Source organism: Coniophora puteana (assembly GCF_000271625.1).
Source record: "Coniophora puteana RWD-64-598 SS2 unplaced genomic scaffold CONPUscaffold_11, whole genome shotgun sequence".
Classification (NCBI taxonomy): domain Eukaryota; kingdom Fungi; phylum Basidiomycota; class Agaricomycetes; order Boletales; family Coniophoraceae; genus Coniophora; species Coniophora puteana.
In genome coordinates this window covers 21579-40233 of record NW_006913063.1, presented here as the reverse complement: position 1 = coordinate 40233, position 18655 = coordinate 21579, and the positions used below count along the sequence as shown (strand labels likewise).

Genomic DNA, 18655 nt, shown 5'->3' with positions numbered 1-18655 from the left:
CAGCCGCTGCTTTCCGTCAATACACGTTCGCAGCTCGCTACCATCCTCATTGTAAGACACGGCTAGACAAAACGGTGGAGTGAGCACAATTCAGCGCATAGAAACGGGCCCTACCAAAGATTACGGGTGGAATGTAATAATTGCGGAGGATGGAGTCTATGAGACCACATTGCTTGGACTCGGGCCATACCACGTCTGTGTGAGAAGTCCACCAAAGTCAGAATGAGGCTGTACTGGCAGTGCATACCGCCACGCACCTCGCTGATACTCTGGATCTAGGTCTATCGCACTGTCGATGATCTGGTCTTGGGTAGGATAGTTAGCCATGGCGTCGAGTCTTTACAATAGCAGCCGGTTCACACACCATACAGATGCTTAGCAGTGTACTGGGTGGTACGTGGCGGTTGAAGGGTCTGATCCATTTTGTAATCCGTCTTCTTGGTGGTCGTTGTCGACTTCTTGCGTTTGTTCGGGACGTACTCTTCTTCTTCCGAAGACAAGTCGGTTAAATCGGAGTAATCAGACAGCGACATGGCGCCTCTGGGGAATGGCCTGGGACAGGGATGGATGGATGGGTGCAGGGACAAAGGGCGGCACGGATGCCTGGCTGACTGTGGATGGCAAGAGCTAAAAGAGGTCTGGCGTTCGGGGTCTCCCGGAGCATTGCTTTCGGAGAATGGATTACACCCGACATGACAACCATGGGTCCAAAGGCGGACATTAAGAGTAAGCTTTGGAAAGAGTGATGATGTCCAGTAGGCTGAAGGGGGTGTCAGCTATCAGGAGGCAAGACGCGGGCTTTTTGTTCATCGCCATTCTCACAAATGCTTATGCAGACGCCCATGCTATGTTCAGTAGACGCTGGTGACTCATCGGGAACACTAAAGTTAGAGTTTGGGGGCGGTGTTAGGGGGCCTTGGGAGCGTGGCGTTATTTCAGACTCCGACCCAATCACGCGGCACGCGTCGCGTCGCGCTCAACGTTGACCACACAACAGGATGCGGATCGAAGAACTCGTCCTCGAAGGTTCGTTGGCCTTTAACTCGCCGTGGTTGTTCTAACGACTCGACTGACATTTAGGCTTCAAGTCCTATCCTGTGCGGACACAGATCACTGGCTGGGATGCGTCCTTCAACGCAATCACGGGTCTTAATGGCTCGGGCAAGTCCAATATTCTCGACGCCATATGCTTCGTCCTCGGCATTACCAACATGTCTCAAGTGTGTAGGCCTATCTATCGACATATTATTAGTTGACGAGCGATCCCTCTTCCCAGATGAGAGCACAAAACCAGCAGGACCTCATCTACAAACGTGGTCAGGCAGGCGTCACCAAAGCGAGTGTCACCATCGTCTTCGACAACTCGGATAGGGACAAGAGTCCAGTAGGATACGAGATGTGCAGTCAGATCACGGTTACTCGTCAGGTGCGTCACCAGCCTTCTGTGGGCACGCCATTTTCCTCAAGCACATGCATATATGCGCGATGCTAGATTGCCCTACCCAACGCCACCAAGTACCTCGTCAATGGTCACAAGGCCCAACAAAACGCCGTCCACTCGCTCTTCCAGAGTGTGCAGCTCAACATCAATAACCCCAATTTCCTCATCATGCAAGGTCGCATCACCAAGGTACGCATACACGCGCATATACCCACCCCCTTTACCGCCCTCACCCGAACTTACCATACTCCACCGCATTCCACGCACATAGGTGCTCAACATGCGCCCGCAAGAGATCCTCGGCATGGTCGAAGAGGCCGCCGGCACCCGCATGTTCGAGGACCGCAAGGACAAGGCCAAGAAGACGATGGCGAAGAAGGACAACCGCGTGCAGGAGATCAACTCGCTCCTCGCGGAGGAGATCACGCCGAAGCTCGACAGGCTCCGCGAGGAGAAGCGGACGTTCCTGCAGTGGCAGAAGAACACGGCGGAGCTCGAGCGGCTCGGGCGCGTGCTGCGCGCGCACGACTGGTTCGATGCGCAGGAGAGGATCGAGGACGCGGACGAGCTCGTCGCGGGCAAGAATGGCGAGATCGAGGAGAACAAGAAGCGGAAGAAGCGGTTGTTGAAGGAGTGTCAGGCGGCGGAGAGTCAGCATGAAGAGGTGAACGCGCGGCGGGAGAAGGAGCGGAAGAAGGGCGGGAAGTTCAAGAAGATAGAGGAGGACGTTGCGGAGATGGAGAAGGAGCTTGAGAAGATCCGGACGCAGGTTGACATCCGCACGGGCAACATCGCGGACGAGGAGAAGAAGGTCGTCGAGAAGCGGACAGAGCTGGAGGAACTGGGTGAGGCTTTGAAGCAGAAGACGTCGGAGGTCGAGGAGCGCGAGCGGGCGTACCAGAAGGTCAAGGAGCAGCAGGAGGCCGAACAGACGAAGCTCAACAACTCGGAGGAGCTCTTGCAGACGCTGCTCACTGGGATCTCGTCGAGCTCGAACAACACCGGTGGCGGCTACATGGGCCAGCTCGCCGACGCTCGGACACGCGGGGCGGCGGCTGCTGGCGAGGTGGAACAGATACGAACCAAGATGGCGATGAGGGAGAAGGAGCTGAGTGCGCTGGAAGGCCGATGGAGAGACGTCGAGCGGGAGGCGGGACAGAGTAAGATGCAGCTGGAGAGCAAACGCGGGGAGCTGGAGAAGGCCCGACGGACGATTGCAGCGTGTGGGTGGAGCAACGAGCTCGAGATGAAGATGGAGACGGAGATGCGTGCTGCGAAGGAACAGATGCATCAACTCGGCAGGGTGAGTACCGTTCTCACTTCTCGTTATCGAACAATCATACTTAGTATGAGCCTCTTAGGAACGCGACATGCGCGCCCAAAGCCTCCCCTCCCTCAACTTCGAGTACTCTACGCCCCACCCCAACTTCGATCGCCGCAAGGTCAAAGGTCTCATCGCGAAACTTATTTCCATTCCCCAGCAGCATCACGGCAAGGCCACCGCGCTCGAGGTCGCCGCCGGCGCTCGGCTATACAACGTCGTCGTCGAGGACGAGCGCGTCGGTAAGGACCTCCTCCAGAACGGCCGGCTCAAGAAGCGCGTGACGATCATCCCGCTGAACAAGATCAACGCATTCACGCTCTCGGCTCAGGTACGCCCATCTAATCCCTCTCCCATCCTGTTCATAACACGCCAGCTAACTGGCGACGCAGAAACTCGCCGAAGCCAAACGCCTCGCGCCCGGCAAAGCCAACCTCGCGCTCTCGCTCGTCGGCTACCCGGAAGACGTGAGCAAAGCGATGGCCTACGTCTTCGGCGACACGATCGTGTGCGACGACCCCGAGTCCGCGAAGGCCGTCACGTTCGGCGCGAGAGTGAAGTCCGTCACGCTCGAGGGCGACGTGTACGACCCGTCGGGCACGCTCAGCGGCGGCTCGGCGCCGACGGGCAACGGCGTGCTCGTGAAGGTGCAGGATCTGATTGAGGCGGAGCGGAAGCTGCAGGGGGCGCAGGAGGCGCTGGCGGGGCTGGAGAGGGAGGCGGAGCGGAATAAGGCGAGGCGGGATCAGTGGAGGACGCTGGCGAGGGACTTGGAGATGAAGGAACACGAGGTTGCGTTGTTGGAGCAGCAGGTTGGGGGCAGTAATTCGACTCGGGTGAGTTTCCCCGTGTTTTCGAGGTGGTCTACAGCGGCATTGATGCGACGTGGGTGCGGATAGATCAACACCGAGGTGGAAGGCCTTCGCAAGACCATCGCGGATCTCCAGACGGCGGTCGAGGACGCGCAAGAGAAGCAGAAGGAGGCGGCGCGGGAATGTAAGAAGCTCGAGAAGGACATGGCCGAGTTCAAGAACAACAAGGAGGGCAAGATTGACGAGCTCAAGGTACATCTTTTCCTCGCTCAAAGCCTCAACCGCTGATGAACATTCTCTCAGAAAACGATCGGTAACCAGAAGGCTGAGCTCCAAAAGCACGCTGTCAAGGTCAAGACACATCAAAAGGATGCACAGACTGCCAGACTTGAATACGGTAGGCCCGTCCTAGAGAAGCGTGTGGGTTGTGCTCACGTTGCTCTAGAGCAAATGGAGGGCGACATCACCACTACCCAGAAGACGATCGCCTCGCTCGAAGCTGCGATCGCCAAGGAGCAAAAAGACCTCGAGAAACTCAAGGAGACGCACGGCAAAGTCATGGTAAACATATCGTTTCTCTTCGACGCAACGGTATCTATCCCCCACTTCTACTATTACTAACGGCAACTTTATCATATAGACCAAACACGCCGAGGCCGAAGAAAGGCTGCAAGCGGAGCGGGCGACGCTCGTCCAGTTCGACAACGAGCTGAAAGCGCTCGAGGAGACGATCAAGGACAAGAAGGTGGCCGCGGCACAGACCGAACTCGACCTGAAGAAGCTCGAGGTCGAGCTCGTCGGGCTCGAGAAGGAGAAGACGGCCGCGGAGACCAAGGTGGCGCACCTCGAGAAGTCGTATCCGTGGATCTCCGACGAGAAGCAGTGCGTATCGTATTTTCCGCGGCGGCGACGTCTTGATCGTTGCGCTGACGATAACCCCGGTGTAGCTTGTTCGGTAAAGAGGGCTCACAGTACGATTTTGCGAGGATAGCTATCGACGACCTGAAGGTGCAGGCGGACAACATTGAGGGACAGCAGCAGAAGCTCAAGAAGAAGGTAAATCCGAAGGTGATGAATGTGATCGAGACGTGCGTTTCTCCCCATTCTGCTTCTCACGCAACGAGTGTTGAATGGAACACGGATACAGCATTGAGAAGAAGGAGACGGAGCTGAAGAAGATGCTGGGCACGGTGATGAAGGATAAGGAGAAGATCGAGGGGACGATTGAGGAGCTCGATCGGTACAAGCGCGATGCGCTCACCAAGACGTGGGAGAAGGTTAGCGAGTGAGTCGCTTCTCTTTCGTGCCAAGTTTCGCGTTGCTCATTCTTATTCTCGCCGACTTCAGTGACTTTGGCGACATCTTCGCGGAGCTGCTGCCGGGAAACTACGCCAAGCTTCGTCCGCCAGAAAACCAGGACCTCATGCAGGGCCTCGAGGTCAAGGTCCGGCTCGGGAGCGTGTGGAAGCAGAGTCTGACGGAGCTCAGCGGTGGTCAACGGTCAGCCCTTCCCTCTCCCCGCGCCTCCCCGTTCCCACTTCACTAACAAAATGCGCATGGACAGCTCACTGATCGCGCTCTCGCTCATCATGGCGCTGCTGCAGTTCAAGCCCGCGCCGATGTACATTCTGGACGAGATCGACGCCGCGCTGGACCTGTCGCATACGCAGCATATCGGGCAGCTGTTCCGCACGCGTTTCAAAGGGTCGCAGTTCATTGTCGTGTCACTCAAGGAGGGGCTATTCACGAACGCGAATGTGTTGTTCAAAGCGAGATTCAGGGACGGAACGTCGATCGTGGAAAGGACGGCACAGCGGTCAACGTCGGCGCTGTATGCCAATGGACGGGGGGACCAGGACGGGGAGGATGAGGGGAGGGGAGGCGGGAGGCGGCGGAGAGTCGGGGCATGATGTGGCTTCGCGTGCCTTGTAGCGATTAGACTCCTTGTTTTCGTTCGTTCGCTTTTTGATTGGCTGTAGTCCGTAAATTATGTGCATACCATTAGGGCGTTGTAATTCTACTGCATTAACATCGTCACGGCCATCGTTATGCATGCGATGGCGACGTATGGGGACAACCGCTCTCCTGCAAGCGAGGATGCAGTGCGTCAGCGCACCAGGATGAGGACATAGAGGGCAAGCAAAACAAGGATGGGGTACGTGAGGTTGCAGCAGAAGACGCACCTATCCGAGCTGACATGAAGAACAGACCCAGGAACCTGGATGTAGATATTGAGGCGTACGCTTGGATGAGTCAGACGACACAAACATACCCCTCCTTGTTCCTATCCACAAGACGCGGTGCAACTGCCCTCACGTAGGTGCACGTGCAGATGACGAGGAGAATCGTCAGCAGGAGGGACTGAAAGTTGAAGAGCGCAGACTGTCGGGAAGGCGGGCAAGCAGGATGTTAGCTCCAGTTCTATGCGTGCGTTGAGAAGAGCCCACCATACGCTGCAGGAGAGTGTGAGGCAGAGAGAGGAAAGGTGGTGGTGGTGGTGATGGACGTTAGACTCGTAACCAGTCTCCCAGGCGGGTGCCTAATAAGGCAACGAACCAAGCGGTTCTCCCGTCAGGGAGACTGGGACAAAATGTCGACTCGCTGGCAGGCGACCGACGGAGTTCAAAAATTGGCGGATGGGAACGGATTGGTAAGGGCTTCGCGAAGCCGGCATCGTGGTGCCGACGCGATCGCCTGCGGTAATCTAATCTTAGGTCAAGGGTATTCAACGCGTCCACAGACGCGTCCTAGGTAGTAGCTCAATTGTAACACCATCGATTTCTTGTGCTCCCCCTCCCTGCGCGAATCACTCGCATAGCGCTGTACTGAGGTTATAGTATCCCCTATGCTCAGGCAACTGCTCGACTGCTCAACTAGGACTTGAATTAGCTAGGGACTCTTACTATAAAATCAAGGATGAATCAATTTCTACATACTGTCTCGGAGGCTGGGCTCAAAGCGATTGATCTCGTCTACAAAGAGGACTTTATTATTTTCAGGAGAGAAACAGATTAACACTGCTATGGAAATTATAGTGAGAAAAATGTCTATGTGGGTGATAGACTTACTCGTCAAAATCATAACTGCTGACCCGGATGGGTATCTTGAAAAATTGCTCTGGTTTTGTCCAGGAGAGAGCTCTCAGCCACCTCTGGGATGTCATTCTAACTCTCGAAAGATGGAAAGCTTGAACCTAGATGACTATCTCAGTTATGTACACACTCACTACTGTCGATAACTTGAAAGAAATGGAGCATGCGTCTCAGCCAAGCTCTTTCTCAGACCTACAAAGGGCATCACTCCCGAGAGCTTGGATCTCAACAAGGAATGCTGCAGTCAAGTGCAGGAGGTCATGCAAGTAACCATTGATCTGGCTGCTTTTCTTGTACAGCATCTTCAAAAGCAAACAGATGAGCTCTAGGCTCAGGAATTGACTATGGTACTGGTCTGGCTTGTTATTCTGCCGTTGTTTTTCTATCTAGCCATACTTCATCCCAGCCCGCACAATTACGTGCTTGAATGCTAGGTGATTAACTGCAGCTTCTACCTGAAACTGCAGAAGAGTTCTTTTACCTGAAAGGTGTGCGTCGAACCAGATAATTGCCCGAAAAATGGTCTTGATTTGCTCTAAAGTGAGGCTGTTGATGAAAGATTGTGGGAGTTTCTTGTGCAAATCGTGTTCGCTGTCAGACAGAGGCTCAAGTATATGTCTAATATTACAATTAAACATAATATAAAGGATACGTGTAGCTGGTACTGTCATAAGTGCGAGGGATATACGCGTTAGTGAGGCGGGCGAACGCGTTCAGAGGCGTCGTGATTGCGAGACAGGGGCTCGGCAGCCACGGCACGGTCAAAAGTTCGAACTCCGTCGGTCGCCTGCCAGCGTGTCGACATTTTGTCCCAGTCTCTCTGACGCGAGAGCCCCTGGCTCGTTGCCTTATTAGGCCGCATAAGAAGAGACAGGTCACGAGTCTAGATGGACGTGCGAGACGCGGTGCCGCTGCGTGACACGACCGCGCGCGAGCGTGGGAAACAAATGTACACCGGCGCTTGTTAGAGACGGCGCTTATCGAGGTGTCTTTTTGATGTCCACTTTCATCGTCACTGGGTGTTTTTTTCTCATTTTCTGGGTACCTATTCTGCATGCTCGTAAATTCTATATTTCTGAGCCAAGCCGCATCGTCGACCTCCTGCAAACCCTTACCGCCAGTCAAGACTCAAACACCTAGACACGCCCATGTGGGATGATCTCCAACGACGCTGCAACCCCCGCGCCCGCTCTTCTGTAAACACTTGAGTGACATCAGAAATTTCGATGTCAACGATCTCTGGTACGCGTATGGTCTCGTTGTCACTTGTGATCTCAGTACTGACCGAAAAACTAGATTCATATTCCGTCTGTCCTATGACATATCGGACCGCGCGCCTTTCGAGATTGACTGGCTATTTGTAGATCTCAGTCTCGGTGGTCAGTCTGACATGCGACCACCAGATGTATATCAAGAGGGTCTTGTCTTCAGGTTTCTTCAGTTCACCACTTGCTCTTCGCTCCAACATCGCCCTCAGCACACTCGCAGCAAATCTCATCAACGCTTCAACGTTCAACAATGTCTCGCAAGTTCAACAACCTGCTTGCTGCTGTCTCTGCCGCCCTCGGGCTCGCGTTCGTCATTGTCAATCCGCTCGTTACCGCGATTGGCGTTGGGGCAATAGCGCTCTACAGAAAGAGTAACAAGTGAGTACTGCCTTCTCCCCAAGTCCTGTCATTTATTAACGACCTCACCTTCGCTGCAGGGCTTTTCCCGAAGGAAGAAAGCTTGGAGAAGAAAATCTCAGTCCTACTGAGTGAGTGCCTTTGAAGTCGGCGTTACAACCCAATAAAGCATCCACTGACATCAACGCTAGGTTGTCCACTGTTTCCGAAATCGACAACCTCAAGGCGCGGCTTAAGCTCGCCGAGCTCGCCGAGCGCATCATCTCGACAGAGCTCGGCGCAACCAAGCCATGCAACACTGTCTTGGAAATCAAACTCGCGGCGCTGCGCCCGGCGTTCAAAGCCCAAGCCGATAGGTGCCGAGAGCGCATCAGGATTCGGGACGAAGAAGTGGACGCGTTAAGGGAGCAAGTGTACGACGCCAACGAGAGGATGGAGGGCGAGAAAGCGCTTAGGATGCGGGCGGAGGCGACGGTCGACCGCCAGAGGGACCACGCCCGTCAGGTTGGACGCAAGCTGCCGGCTCTTTCCATCGCATGGAGCTACTCCGAGCAGAGCATGGCTGTCCTTCCCCCTCCTGTGTCGCTTTCTGTTTCCACCTCCACCGACATCCAAACCCCTCATACCGCTCTCACCGAAGCCAACCTCCGAGTCGAGGCTCAGACCGACCGCGCAGATCTGTCTGAACAAGCGTTACAGGCCTTGCTTCACGTCAACACACAGGTCTGCGCACGGATGGAGGCGCTGAAGCGCATGCAAACGGAACCAACCACTGGGACATCACAGGTTTTCCGCGATCACAATCACCATGATGCCTCCCCCCTTGTCCCTATCGCCCTATCTCCTTCCGCGTCCGATCTCAGTTCTCCTCACATCCCTTCTTCATTGATCTCGTCCTCGTCTCTTCCAATCGTTTCCATGGATTTTACATCGTCTCCAATGTCACCCTCTACTTCAATACCCATTGCCCCAATCGTCACTTCTTCTTTTGATTCCGATCCCAGCTCTCCCCATATGCCTTCCTCAACGATCTTGTCCTCTCCTCTTCCCATCTTTCCCATGCATTCTACATCATCTCCGATACTATCTCCCATTATAACGCCCACCTCCCCTTCCACTCCCGCACTCCCTTTATCGCCTGCTCCACCTCGTTGCACTTTATCCTTGCACTCCGATTTCTCTCCAAAAATTTCCTTCTCGTCTTCAGCCTCCGCGCCCCATTCCCTCTTGCAATCCTCCCATGACCCCTCCGAGATCAATACTGCTCCCCTCGTCGACTACATCCATCACTTCGACGACCTCATCACGTCGTTCGAGTTGAAGGTTCAGACGCTCGAGTACACCAACGAGAGACTCGGGGGCGACCTAGACGACCAAGTATCCATCTCTGCGCAGCTCTCGGAGATGATCTTCTCCATGATCCAGGAAGCCACTACCAATGACATGCTCAAGCACTTCATTCTCAGGAGGCTTGGCGAAGAGGAACTCGAGGGTGTGGAGCGGTACATTACCGATAGGAAGAGTGCGTGTCAAGTCCATCATCCCCCCGACGTAGCCACTGATGTATCGGGTTCACTGTTTGTTGTGCAGGTCTCCATGCGTCTCCGCAAGTCGTCCTCACCCAGCCCGAGGGTGGGATTGTGCGCGGAGTGGACAATATCAGCCGGCTGATTTTAACACGCAACTCTTTCTATTTCCCGATGTCCGCGTCCACTTCCTCTGGATTGCGTGGGTCCGAGCACAAGGGTGAGTGACGCTTTAAGACGCTTCTACGGCATACGCTGACTCGGCCTTTTACTTCAGCTGTCGGCAGTGTCTCAATCTTCTCCGATGTCGGTCGGCTCATCGACGATAGACCACTGCCGAATCTTTGGGACGACGGCCCATCACCCCGCGACAATGAACTCTGTAGCCTGCCCTATTTCTTACTTGGTGTCGACGTTGACATGTGCGCTGGAGAGGCGAAGGTAGAGGAAGATCTACTCGAGGGCCCAGTCTATGTCACTGGTGACATAGCTTCACTGTCCCTCTCTTCAGACGGCGATGATACGGAGTATTCTGAGGACGCAGCATCGTCCAGCTCATCTACGATATCGTCTCCCACCTCGCCGTTTACTCCTCTGACTTCGTCCTCCTCTCCGCCAACTTCGCCATCAAGGTTTTTGGTGATTCGCCGAGAGGACAACGAGTGTTCGCTCGTCGATTCAAACAAGCGGGGTTCTCTCAGCTCACTATCGTCTTATCGCTCCCTCCTCTCCGCCCCTCGTCAATCATCATACTTGGTCAGCTCGCCAATTTCCAGACGCCAGCATTCGACGATGTAGACTGGTTCACCGGGATGGTGTCCGCAATCTGGTCTCAGGATAGTTGCTGGCAACTTCCCTGACTTCTTTTTGCGCATTTCCTTTCTTCCCTTATCCCATTGCATGCTTTGATTCTATGTCTACGGCAGAGCGAAGGTACTTTTAACTCAATAATCACTGCTTTTAATGTAGTACCCTATAATTTTAACAAAATAATATCTAATTTTAAACGCACTTGACTTTCACCCGTCTCTCGGCATCTTTTAGCAGATCCTTGCTTTGCTTTTGTGAATGACGTTCTACTTTCTCAACATGCTTCGAGCCTATTTCTCGTGTCGCTTACCACCCTGATTCTAGCACCTGGTTTTTTTTTCTCCAGCGTCTCGCTCGTAAATACTGGTCTCGGCTGATTTTCTGTCCCCGAGCGCGACTGGAGCATGTCTCTGCTCCTATTTGACCATTGCCTTCTTCCACGGCCTGCTCCAGCCATGATACCCTCAACGTCCTCGCATTTCTCCCTTTTTTATAAAGTACTATACTCGCTTGCTGTGTCGGGCATCCAACGGCATCCAATGTATTGTTCGCTTGATCCCCTCTAAAGTCACCCGCTTGGTAAGTCATGTTATTTCCTCGACCTTTACGTTGCTAATGCTGAACGGTCATATATCCATTCATCATCTCATTCTGTTTTCGTTCCGTTTTCAAAACTTTATTTAAACCCGTGAGCCTTCTATCTAATCGTATCCTTCCTTGTTTTCGTTTGTTCATATTTACCTTAGCCCGTATTCCAGTGTCTCTTCGCATTTCACGTATGCGTCAGTGGCCGGCAGGTTCGAAACTTTCATATCGTCGGTGCTCTCGGGGGACGAGCTTTGCACAGCGAAGCGTAAATCGGCTGCCAAGATGTTAGAGATGGTGTACGTGTCCGAGTCATTATACCTTCACATTCACCTATCGCCTCTTCCGCTGGCTTCCACTCGTCTGCAAACGTCGTAGCTTGAATTCACGGAAGACTAGGTACGAGTGTAGTAGCTACGGACGCTTTTATATCTCGGGATACCCTACATATAAATATACTGTAGTGACCGCATTGTACGCAACATTGCAAAAATCAATTAGCAATCTTTGTTATTAGTCTCCATATATGCCACCCTTCGATGGCGTGAGCGAATGCATGCCTTGTTCTGTCGATAATAGACGCACGGGAATTTACCAACATAGTTACTCGAGGGATCCTGGGACGTTGCAATACCATCTCCGACCAAACCTTCACGGGAAAAGCCCGAGCCATGTGTGCTTCCTTTAAATCCTTATCCTTATCTCTATCTTTGGTCCTCTGTGAAATGCAATCGTCCATCTTGCATATTTCTCCCGCGCCGTCAGCGCGGTTCAACTTCATTTCAGGTACTGATAGGGCACGTCGGCGCATCTTCCGAGTTTCGTCAATCTGTAGTTACGTTGGCGGGGTCGCGAAAAAAAAAGGGGCTCGGTGGTGCGACAAATCACAAACATACTGTTTTTTGTTGTATTGGGCTATCAACACTACCGGTCAACGGAGAGAGGTATTGCAGTGATTTCTGCAATGTAGACAGGGAATTATTTGATCCGTTCAATGCAACACCATTATTAGAATATGTAATAGTGCGACTTTAGATGCCTGACAGTGTGCGAGCCCGTTCAGCGTTATGATGGCTTATTTTTAGAGGTCAGGCACTAGTCGGGCGCATCGAATCGCACTACCATCTGCGCTCACGCGCAAGTTTCGTATCCAAAGGCGTCTTTGACAAATCATGCGGTAGGGAAATAACAATATTTTTGATAGTGACTCTAGCTTTGACTGAGAGTAAATTCGTTATTGTAGCACAAACCAATAAGTTGTGAGCGTTCGTTCTGTTGTTGGTCGAAATAGCTAGCGAGCTTCGGCATAACCCTCAAAAATTCTTTGCATTGGCTCTCGAGTCGGAAATCTAAAGAATCGTTGGAGGATCAGGCACCCGAATAATCACTGTGGTCCTCCGAATTACCCGAACCCAAACCTTGAGGATAAGGCCAGGATGTACGTCAGTCAAGGTGTCTAAGATGAGTTGGAACACACGCTTGAATTTGGCCTGATATGACGAGCTTCTTATCATCTGTGTTGATTGCTTCGATGTCGGGCGTTGTGGATAGATAAGAACACACTCCCAGATCACATCTATGACATACATTGACAGATACCAAAATCAGCCAAGCGCTAGGCACGTAACGACTCGTCCACAGAGCACGTTATCGCCTAGCGCATCAGTCACACGACTCACATGATTGGAGACTGAACAGGGCAAGGGATGTGGCGGACGAGATACGCCCAACGGTAAGTGAAGAGACACATGGCACACTTCGGGCAGGAATTGAATACATGGAGATGCAACCTCAGTGCATCCGACCTATCCTGGACAAGGTGGCGGCCTGGTGTACCTTTTGCGCCCGGGTTGTAATTGGAGACACTCTTCGGAACTTACGGGTACTTTTCCTGCCGGCAGAGGACAGGAAATCTAGAGGACTTAGTTGTGACGGTGAGTCGATATCGTGAATTACGTGCTTGATTAGACCCAAGGAGCCAGGCGTGGCGGTATCATCGTACGAGCTTCCGAGCAGCAGCAGTGAGAGCGCAGATCGCCGTCCGCACCGGGCTGAAGTACTCATTTGTCGTGATATACAGTGTCGTATCGCACGACTGACAGGAACAAGATGCACCGTGGGCGCGCGAGGTCCTTGATGTGTCTGTCACGGTGCTGATGGACATGCATGTTGCACCTGATAGTGGTATTGGCTTGGCGGTCCTAAAACACACAGAAGGATGCAATGTAGCCTCAAAGAAGATTCAGAGGTACCGTCAGACAGGAACGCTGGGAGGAGGAGTATCAAGTCGGGAAGTGGTCCATGTGAACGAACACCTTGGCTTACCTCGGCCGTACCTGGATTTGCCGCAAGTGTGAGGTTCAAAGACAGCGAGCGGAGTTGTAATGCCTCAATTGCACCGGGCCGCCGCTTCTGTCCTCTGCCCACCAATCGCGGCGCGCGTTTGGACGCACCGAACATGGTCTGTTATCTCCACTTTCAAGGGCGGAACATTTCGTAGGATATGGAGGCAAAGGTACATAAGGCGGCTACGGGGAGGGGGCTTTGAGCTAGGTCTTCTCTTTTTCAGAGTTCAACCGCCTTGCTTTTTTCGCTCGTAATGGCGTTGACCGAGCGCGTCGCAGAGAGGTCCAACAGTATCGGCTCCCTCGAGAAGCTTGACCGCCTCGACCATGAGAAGGCTGAGGGTATGTTTAGCTCTATCATTCCGTGCACGCTGCGACTGAGCCACGTTTTTAGCTATCATTGAGGCCGTACCTCTTGCGGATTTTGATGATCCCAATATTGACAAGAACGAGGCCATAGCTGGTGTCCTCGGTTTGTACTTTCACGTATTCTCGCCTCCGGCCCAGAGCTTACAATTTGTTTAGAGGATGATTCGCCTTATCCTGAGGTTCGCTCCGCCGTAGCTAACACCGACGACCAGTCCATCCCATGTAACACCCTTCGTGCATGGGTCATGGGGCTTTTCTGGACGATTATCGTCCCTGGTCTCAACCAGTTCTTCTTCTTCCGTTACCCTTCGGTCAATATCACTGGTATCGTCGCCCAGCTGCTGTCTTTCCCTATGGGTCGTCTCTGGGCTCGCATAGTACCCAACGTCAAGATCTTCGGTGTTTCGATAAATCCCGGTCCATTCACCATCAAGGAGCACGTCTTGGTCACTATCATGGCGACTGTTGGTTACCAGTCCGCTTACGCTGTAAGTAGCATATTTTTCTCAGCATCTCTCTCGCTATATCTAACCATCCTCCATAGACCGACATTGTCGCAGTTCAGCGTGTCTACTACAACCAGGTTTTCAGCTTCGGTTACCAGTGGATGCTTGTTATGTCGACTCAGCTCATCGGCTTCAGCGTCGGTGGCATCATGCGTCGTTTCCTCGTCAACCCTCCTTCCATGATTTGGCCGACCAATCTCGTCACCTGCGCTTTATTCAACACCCTTCACGCGCAGCAGTACGCGGGCATCGGTAACAGAGGCGGCATTTCGCGCGAGCGGTTCTTTACCTACGTCTTCTTTGGCGCAGTCTGCTGGTATTTCTTCCCTGGGTACATCTTCCAAGCCCTTTCTTACTTCACCTGGGTCTGCTGGATCGCGCCGGACAACGTCGTAGTTAACCAGCTGTTCGGGTACCAGACCGGTCTGGGCATGTCTCTCGTGACGTTCGACTGGGCGCAGATCGCGTACACCATCTCGCCCCTGTCGACACCATGGTGGGCCGAGGCGAACGTCGTTGCGGGCTTCGTGTTCTTCTTCTGGTTCCTCGTGCCGATCCTGTACTACACCAACACGTGGTACTCCAAGTATTTACCGATCTCGTCGCGCGGCTCGTATGATAGGTTCGGGAACAGCTACAACGTGACGGCGATCCTCAACCCAGACAACACGCTCAACGCGACCGCATACGAAGAGTACAGTCCGCTCTTCCTGTCAACGACCTTCGCTCTGTCCTATGGACTGTCGTTCGCGTCCATCACAGCCACCATTACGCACGCCGTCCTTTTCTTCCGCAAGCAGATCTGGACGCAATCCCGCCGCTCGATGGACGAGCAGCCTGACGTGCACGCCCGCCTGATGTCAAAGTATAGACAAGTCCCCGAGTGGTGGTATATGATCATCTTCCTCGCCATGTTCGTCTTCGGCATCATCGTCATCGAGGTGTGGCCGACCGAGTTCCCCGTCTGGGGATTCGTCCTCTCCCTCATCATCGCGTTCGTGTATATCGTCCCGATCGGCATGATCCAGGCCATCACGAACCAACAGGTCGGGCTCAACGTCGTCACCGAGCTCATCGTTGGATATGCGCTCCCTGGTCGCCCGCTCGCGATGATGATGTTCAAGACGTGGGGCTACATTACCATGGCACAGGCGCTCCAGTTCGCGAGCGACTTTAAGCTCGGGCACTACATGAAGGTTCCGCCGCGCGTCATGTTCTGGGCGCAGATCGTCGCCGCCATTCTTGCCGGCACGGTTCAGCTCGGCGTGCAGTCGTGGCTATTCAGCAACATCAAGGACCTGTGCAGCCCCGACCAGGCCGACGGGTTCATTTGCCCCTCGACTGAGGTGTTCGGCACTGCGTCGATCATTTGGGGTGCTATTGGCCCACAGCGCCAGTTCTCGTCGGGGCAGATCTACAATGGGCTAATGTGGTTTTTCCTCATCGGCGCCGCATGTCCATTCGTTGCTTGGCTTGTCTCGCTCAAGTGGCCAAACAGCTTCATCCGATATGTCAAGTTAGTTGTCCTTATTCGATCGCTTTGGGCAACAGCTACTCATGAGTATCCCATTCTTGTAGCTTCCCCGTGATATTCACCGGCACCGGTCTTATCCCGCCCGCGTCTGCCGTTAACTATGTTTCGTGGGGTATTGTCGGCTTCATCTTCCAGTACCTCATTCGTCGGCGCCATTTCTCCTGGTGGACGAAGTACAACTGTAAGCGTCAACATCTATCCTCTGGCACTCATACTAACGCCTCGTCTCTGTAGACGTCCTCTCCGCCGCTCTCGACTCGGGCCTCGCCATAGGCATCGTCCTGATATTCTTCTGCCTACAATACCCCAGGAACGGCACGATTGGCCAGAACAACATCGCCAAGTGGTGGGGCAACACCGTCTTCCTCAAAACCGCCGACGCCAATGCTGCCGCGCTGTGGCCCATTCCCGAACAGGGGTTTGGTCCCACGCAGTGGTAAAAGCCGGCCGGACGCCGATCACGCGCACCAGTGCCTTTCTTTGATTTATCAGTTTGGGGGTTTCTTACGGCGATGCAGGGACTCTCGGGCTGTCTCGGTGCATCTTTGTACGACTATATCTAGAGCGTTGGTGTATAATTTGTACGATACAATCACGAACATGATGCAATCTTTGTAAACATCGTAAAAGCTTGAGAACATTCAATGTGTGATGAGTCGCACAAGTATCAACATCGTGATGACTTCTGTGTTTCATCGCGACGTAACTCTAGACTTTGTACTTAAGGCCGTTATTGTTTCATATGCATTACTTTCCAAGCTCCTGGGTAGGACCTGGGGTACCAGAGCTATATACCTGCTTTACATATGTTTGAGAAGCACCGGTGAAACTTCGCCAAGTCACACCATGGGAACATTTGGAAGAAGCCTTACCTTTGGCAGATTCGACCTGAAGTGGGACATAGTTATTGTTCCGATACAGTCCAAATGAGTGGCTATGCTGCGGAGTAGTTTTGCCGTTCCATCTTTATCCCAGCTACATAGGTGGCTCGCAGGCTCTCATCAACTACAACCAAACTTAGACTGTTGGATATCTTCTTGATGCCCGTGACCATCCTTCAAAGGCAAGTAAGGGTATCTCTCTCGAGGGTCATCTGCCTCACGGTGAACATTTAAATCGTTCGAATTGGATTCTCACCTTGAATACCTCGCCTTAAAGGCCAGGGTGATTGCAACAACTTAATTCAGAAGATAAATACTCTCCAGACGTTCTATAACGTGAGTTTACATTTTCACTGCAGGATTTCCCGCTAATGCAGAAGGTTTTCCACATTTTCCAACAGTCGCTCTCGATAATGGGCTACCTTACGCAGGGAGTGGTCGCCGAGTTCAGCCGTTTTGTTCTTAACGATATCCCAATACGGTTAATCTACATCCCGCAGATGAGGCTCGTAGAACGGGGATTCGTCAAAGAGTACTATCAGCACGAGATTGAAAGCCTCACCGACGATGAGCTGGTTCAACGGGACTCGGCTAGCGTTGAGGAGCTGGTAGCATCGGTCGTCCGCTATGCAATTTTGTCGCACCGGTGGGGACCCAAAGAGCCCACATACGCTGATCTTGCTAGCAAGTCAACAGACAGATTACGATGCTCAAGTGTCCCACACATCCCTCGTAGGCCCATTTCGGTCGAAGGTGGACCTGGGTATGCAAAGCTGTACAGCTTTTGCCTAGAAGCACAGCGTAGAGGATATCTATTTGCGTGGTCGGACACCTGCTGCATCGACAAAAGTAGCAGCGCGGAGCTCGACGAATCCGTCCGGTCCATGTTTAGGTGGTACCGAAACTCCGACATCTGCATCGTTCATCTTTCCCAGACAGAACAACGGGATGACCTACGTTGCGACGAGTGGTTCTTCCGAGGTTGGACTTTGCAGGAGCTGCTCGCGCCGAGGCGGATCAAGTTCTTCAACTCCAGGTGGAAAGCACTCACGTCGGACGTTAACGACAAGGACACCACTTCATCCTTGCTCCTGTCTATTTCGGAGGTCACAGAAATCCCACGTCTGGACATTGCCTTTTTCTCCCCTCTTACTTATGCCGTCGACACACGAATGACATGGGCCGCCAAGCGTGTGACCACTCGCGCCGAGGACGTTGCCTACTCGCTGATGGGTGTATTTGGCGTCAGCTTCCAAATCGCATACGGAGAAGGTGCAGATAGAGCGTTCGCTCGCTTGATCGAAGCCATCATACTCTCCGGCTGCGACTTGAGTGTTCTTAACTGGGCAGGAAATCATGCTGTCATTCCGAACACGAAGGCTCTCCCCCGGTCTCCCGCGAATTACGTTGGTCACCCCACCCTCGATATTCCCTACAGATCACGCCGTAATATGGAAGTTACCGGCCTGGGTTTACGCTTATCCCTTGTCATCATCCCCGTCTCCGCTTCTCTCGTCAACGATTCTCCCATTTTGACGCCACACAGAGGCTCCTTTACTTGGCATCGCACCTTGGATGATGACGCGTTTGTTGTAGCATGTGAATCACCTATCCGCTTCACAGCAAAAGTTTCCCCATTGGTAAGCAGGGAGATACTTGAGGCCGGCTCATTGGGCCTTGGGGTCATCAACTACGACTTGATTGGGGAAGGATACAACCCGTCTTTGGCAAGGGAGTCGGTTGCGTACCTCTTGAAGCACGAGGAGGCGGTAAACGAGTATCATGCAAGGCACAGAGACTTCATTGGG

General features: G+C 53.1%; 6 protein-coding genes across 6 annotated transcripts; 4 read left to right on the top strand and 2 right to left on the bottom strand.

The window, feature by feature from the left end:
• Positions 1–46: 46 nt before the first annotated feature.
• Positions 47–533, bottom strand: CONPUDRAFT_61475 (uncharacterized protein; the record flags this gene model as incomplete). Its single annotated transcript, XM_007773562.1, has 3 exons — positions 47–195; positions 258–305; positions 365–533. The coding sequence occupies 3 exons, from the start codon at positions 531–533 to the stop codon at positions 47–49; spliced, it is 366 nt and encodes a 121-aa protein (XP_007771752.1).
• Positions 534–998: 465 nt separating this feature from the next.
• CONPUDRAFT_128497 (condensin complex subunit SMC2) lies at positions 999–5524 on the top strand (the record flags this gene model as incomplete). Its single annotated transcript, XM_007773748.1, has 15 exons — positions 999–1026; positions 1081–1220; positions 1277–1426; positions 1493–1630; positions 1713–2744; positions 2803–3093; positions 3155–3598; positions 3662–3826; positions 3878–3971; positions 4020–4135; positions 4215–4456; positions 4522–4662; positions 4722–4859; positions 4922–5074; positions 5139–5524. The coding sequence occupies 15 exons, from the start codon at positions 999–1001 to the stop codon at positions 5482–5484; spliced, it is 3618 nt and encodes a 1205-aa protein (XP_007771938.1). The 3' UTR covers positions 5485–5524.
• Positions 5525–5591: 67 nt separating this feature from the next.
• Positions 5592–5956, bottom strand: CONPUDRAFT_61958 (DUF1242-domain-containing protein; the record flags this gene model as incomplete). The annotated part of the gene is made up of 3 exons (XM_007773606.1): positions 5592–5659; positions 5758–5792; positions 5847–5956. Coding segments are annotated over 3 exons (213 nt in total), but the record flags the coding sequence as incomplete, so codon positions are not given.
• Positions 5957–8184: 2228 nt separating this feature from the next.
• On the top strand, positions 8185–10677 carry CONPUDRAFT_156719 (uncharacterized protein; the record flags this gene model as incomplete). The annotated part of the gene is made up of 6 exons (XM_007773747.1): positions 8185–8312; positions 8372–8422; positions 8483–9813; positions 9882–10037; positions 10095–10298; positions 10355–10677. The coding sequence occupies 6 exons, from the start codon at positions 8185–8187 to the stop codon at positions 10675–10677; spliced, it is 2193 nt and encodes a 730-aa protein (XP_007771937.1).
• Positions 10678–13650: 2973 nt separating this feature from the next.
• CONPUDRAFT_167684 (OPT oligopeptide transporter) lies at positions 13651–16406 on the top strand (the record flags this gene model as incomplete). Its single annotated transcript, XM_007773746.1, has 6 exons — positions 13651–13899; positions 13952–14029; positions 14083–14414; positions 14471–15948; positions 16011–16147; positions 16201–16406. Exons 1-6 carry the CDS (start codon positions 13812–13814, stop codon positions 16404–16406), a joined length of 2319 nt encoding a protein of 772 aa, XP_007771936.1. The 5' UTR covers positions 13651–13811.
• A 941-nt stretch (positions 16407–17347) lies between these two features.
• On the top strand, positions 17348–18193 carry CONPUDRAFT_61865 (HET-domain-containing protein; the record flags this gene model as incomplete). Its single annotated transcript, XM_007773596.1, has 2 exons — positions 17348–17561; positions 17601–18193. Coding segments are annotated over 2 exons (807 nt in total), but the record flags the coding sequence as incomplete, so codon positions are not given.
• Between the last annotated feature and the right edge of the window lie 462 nt (positions 18194–18655).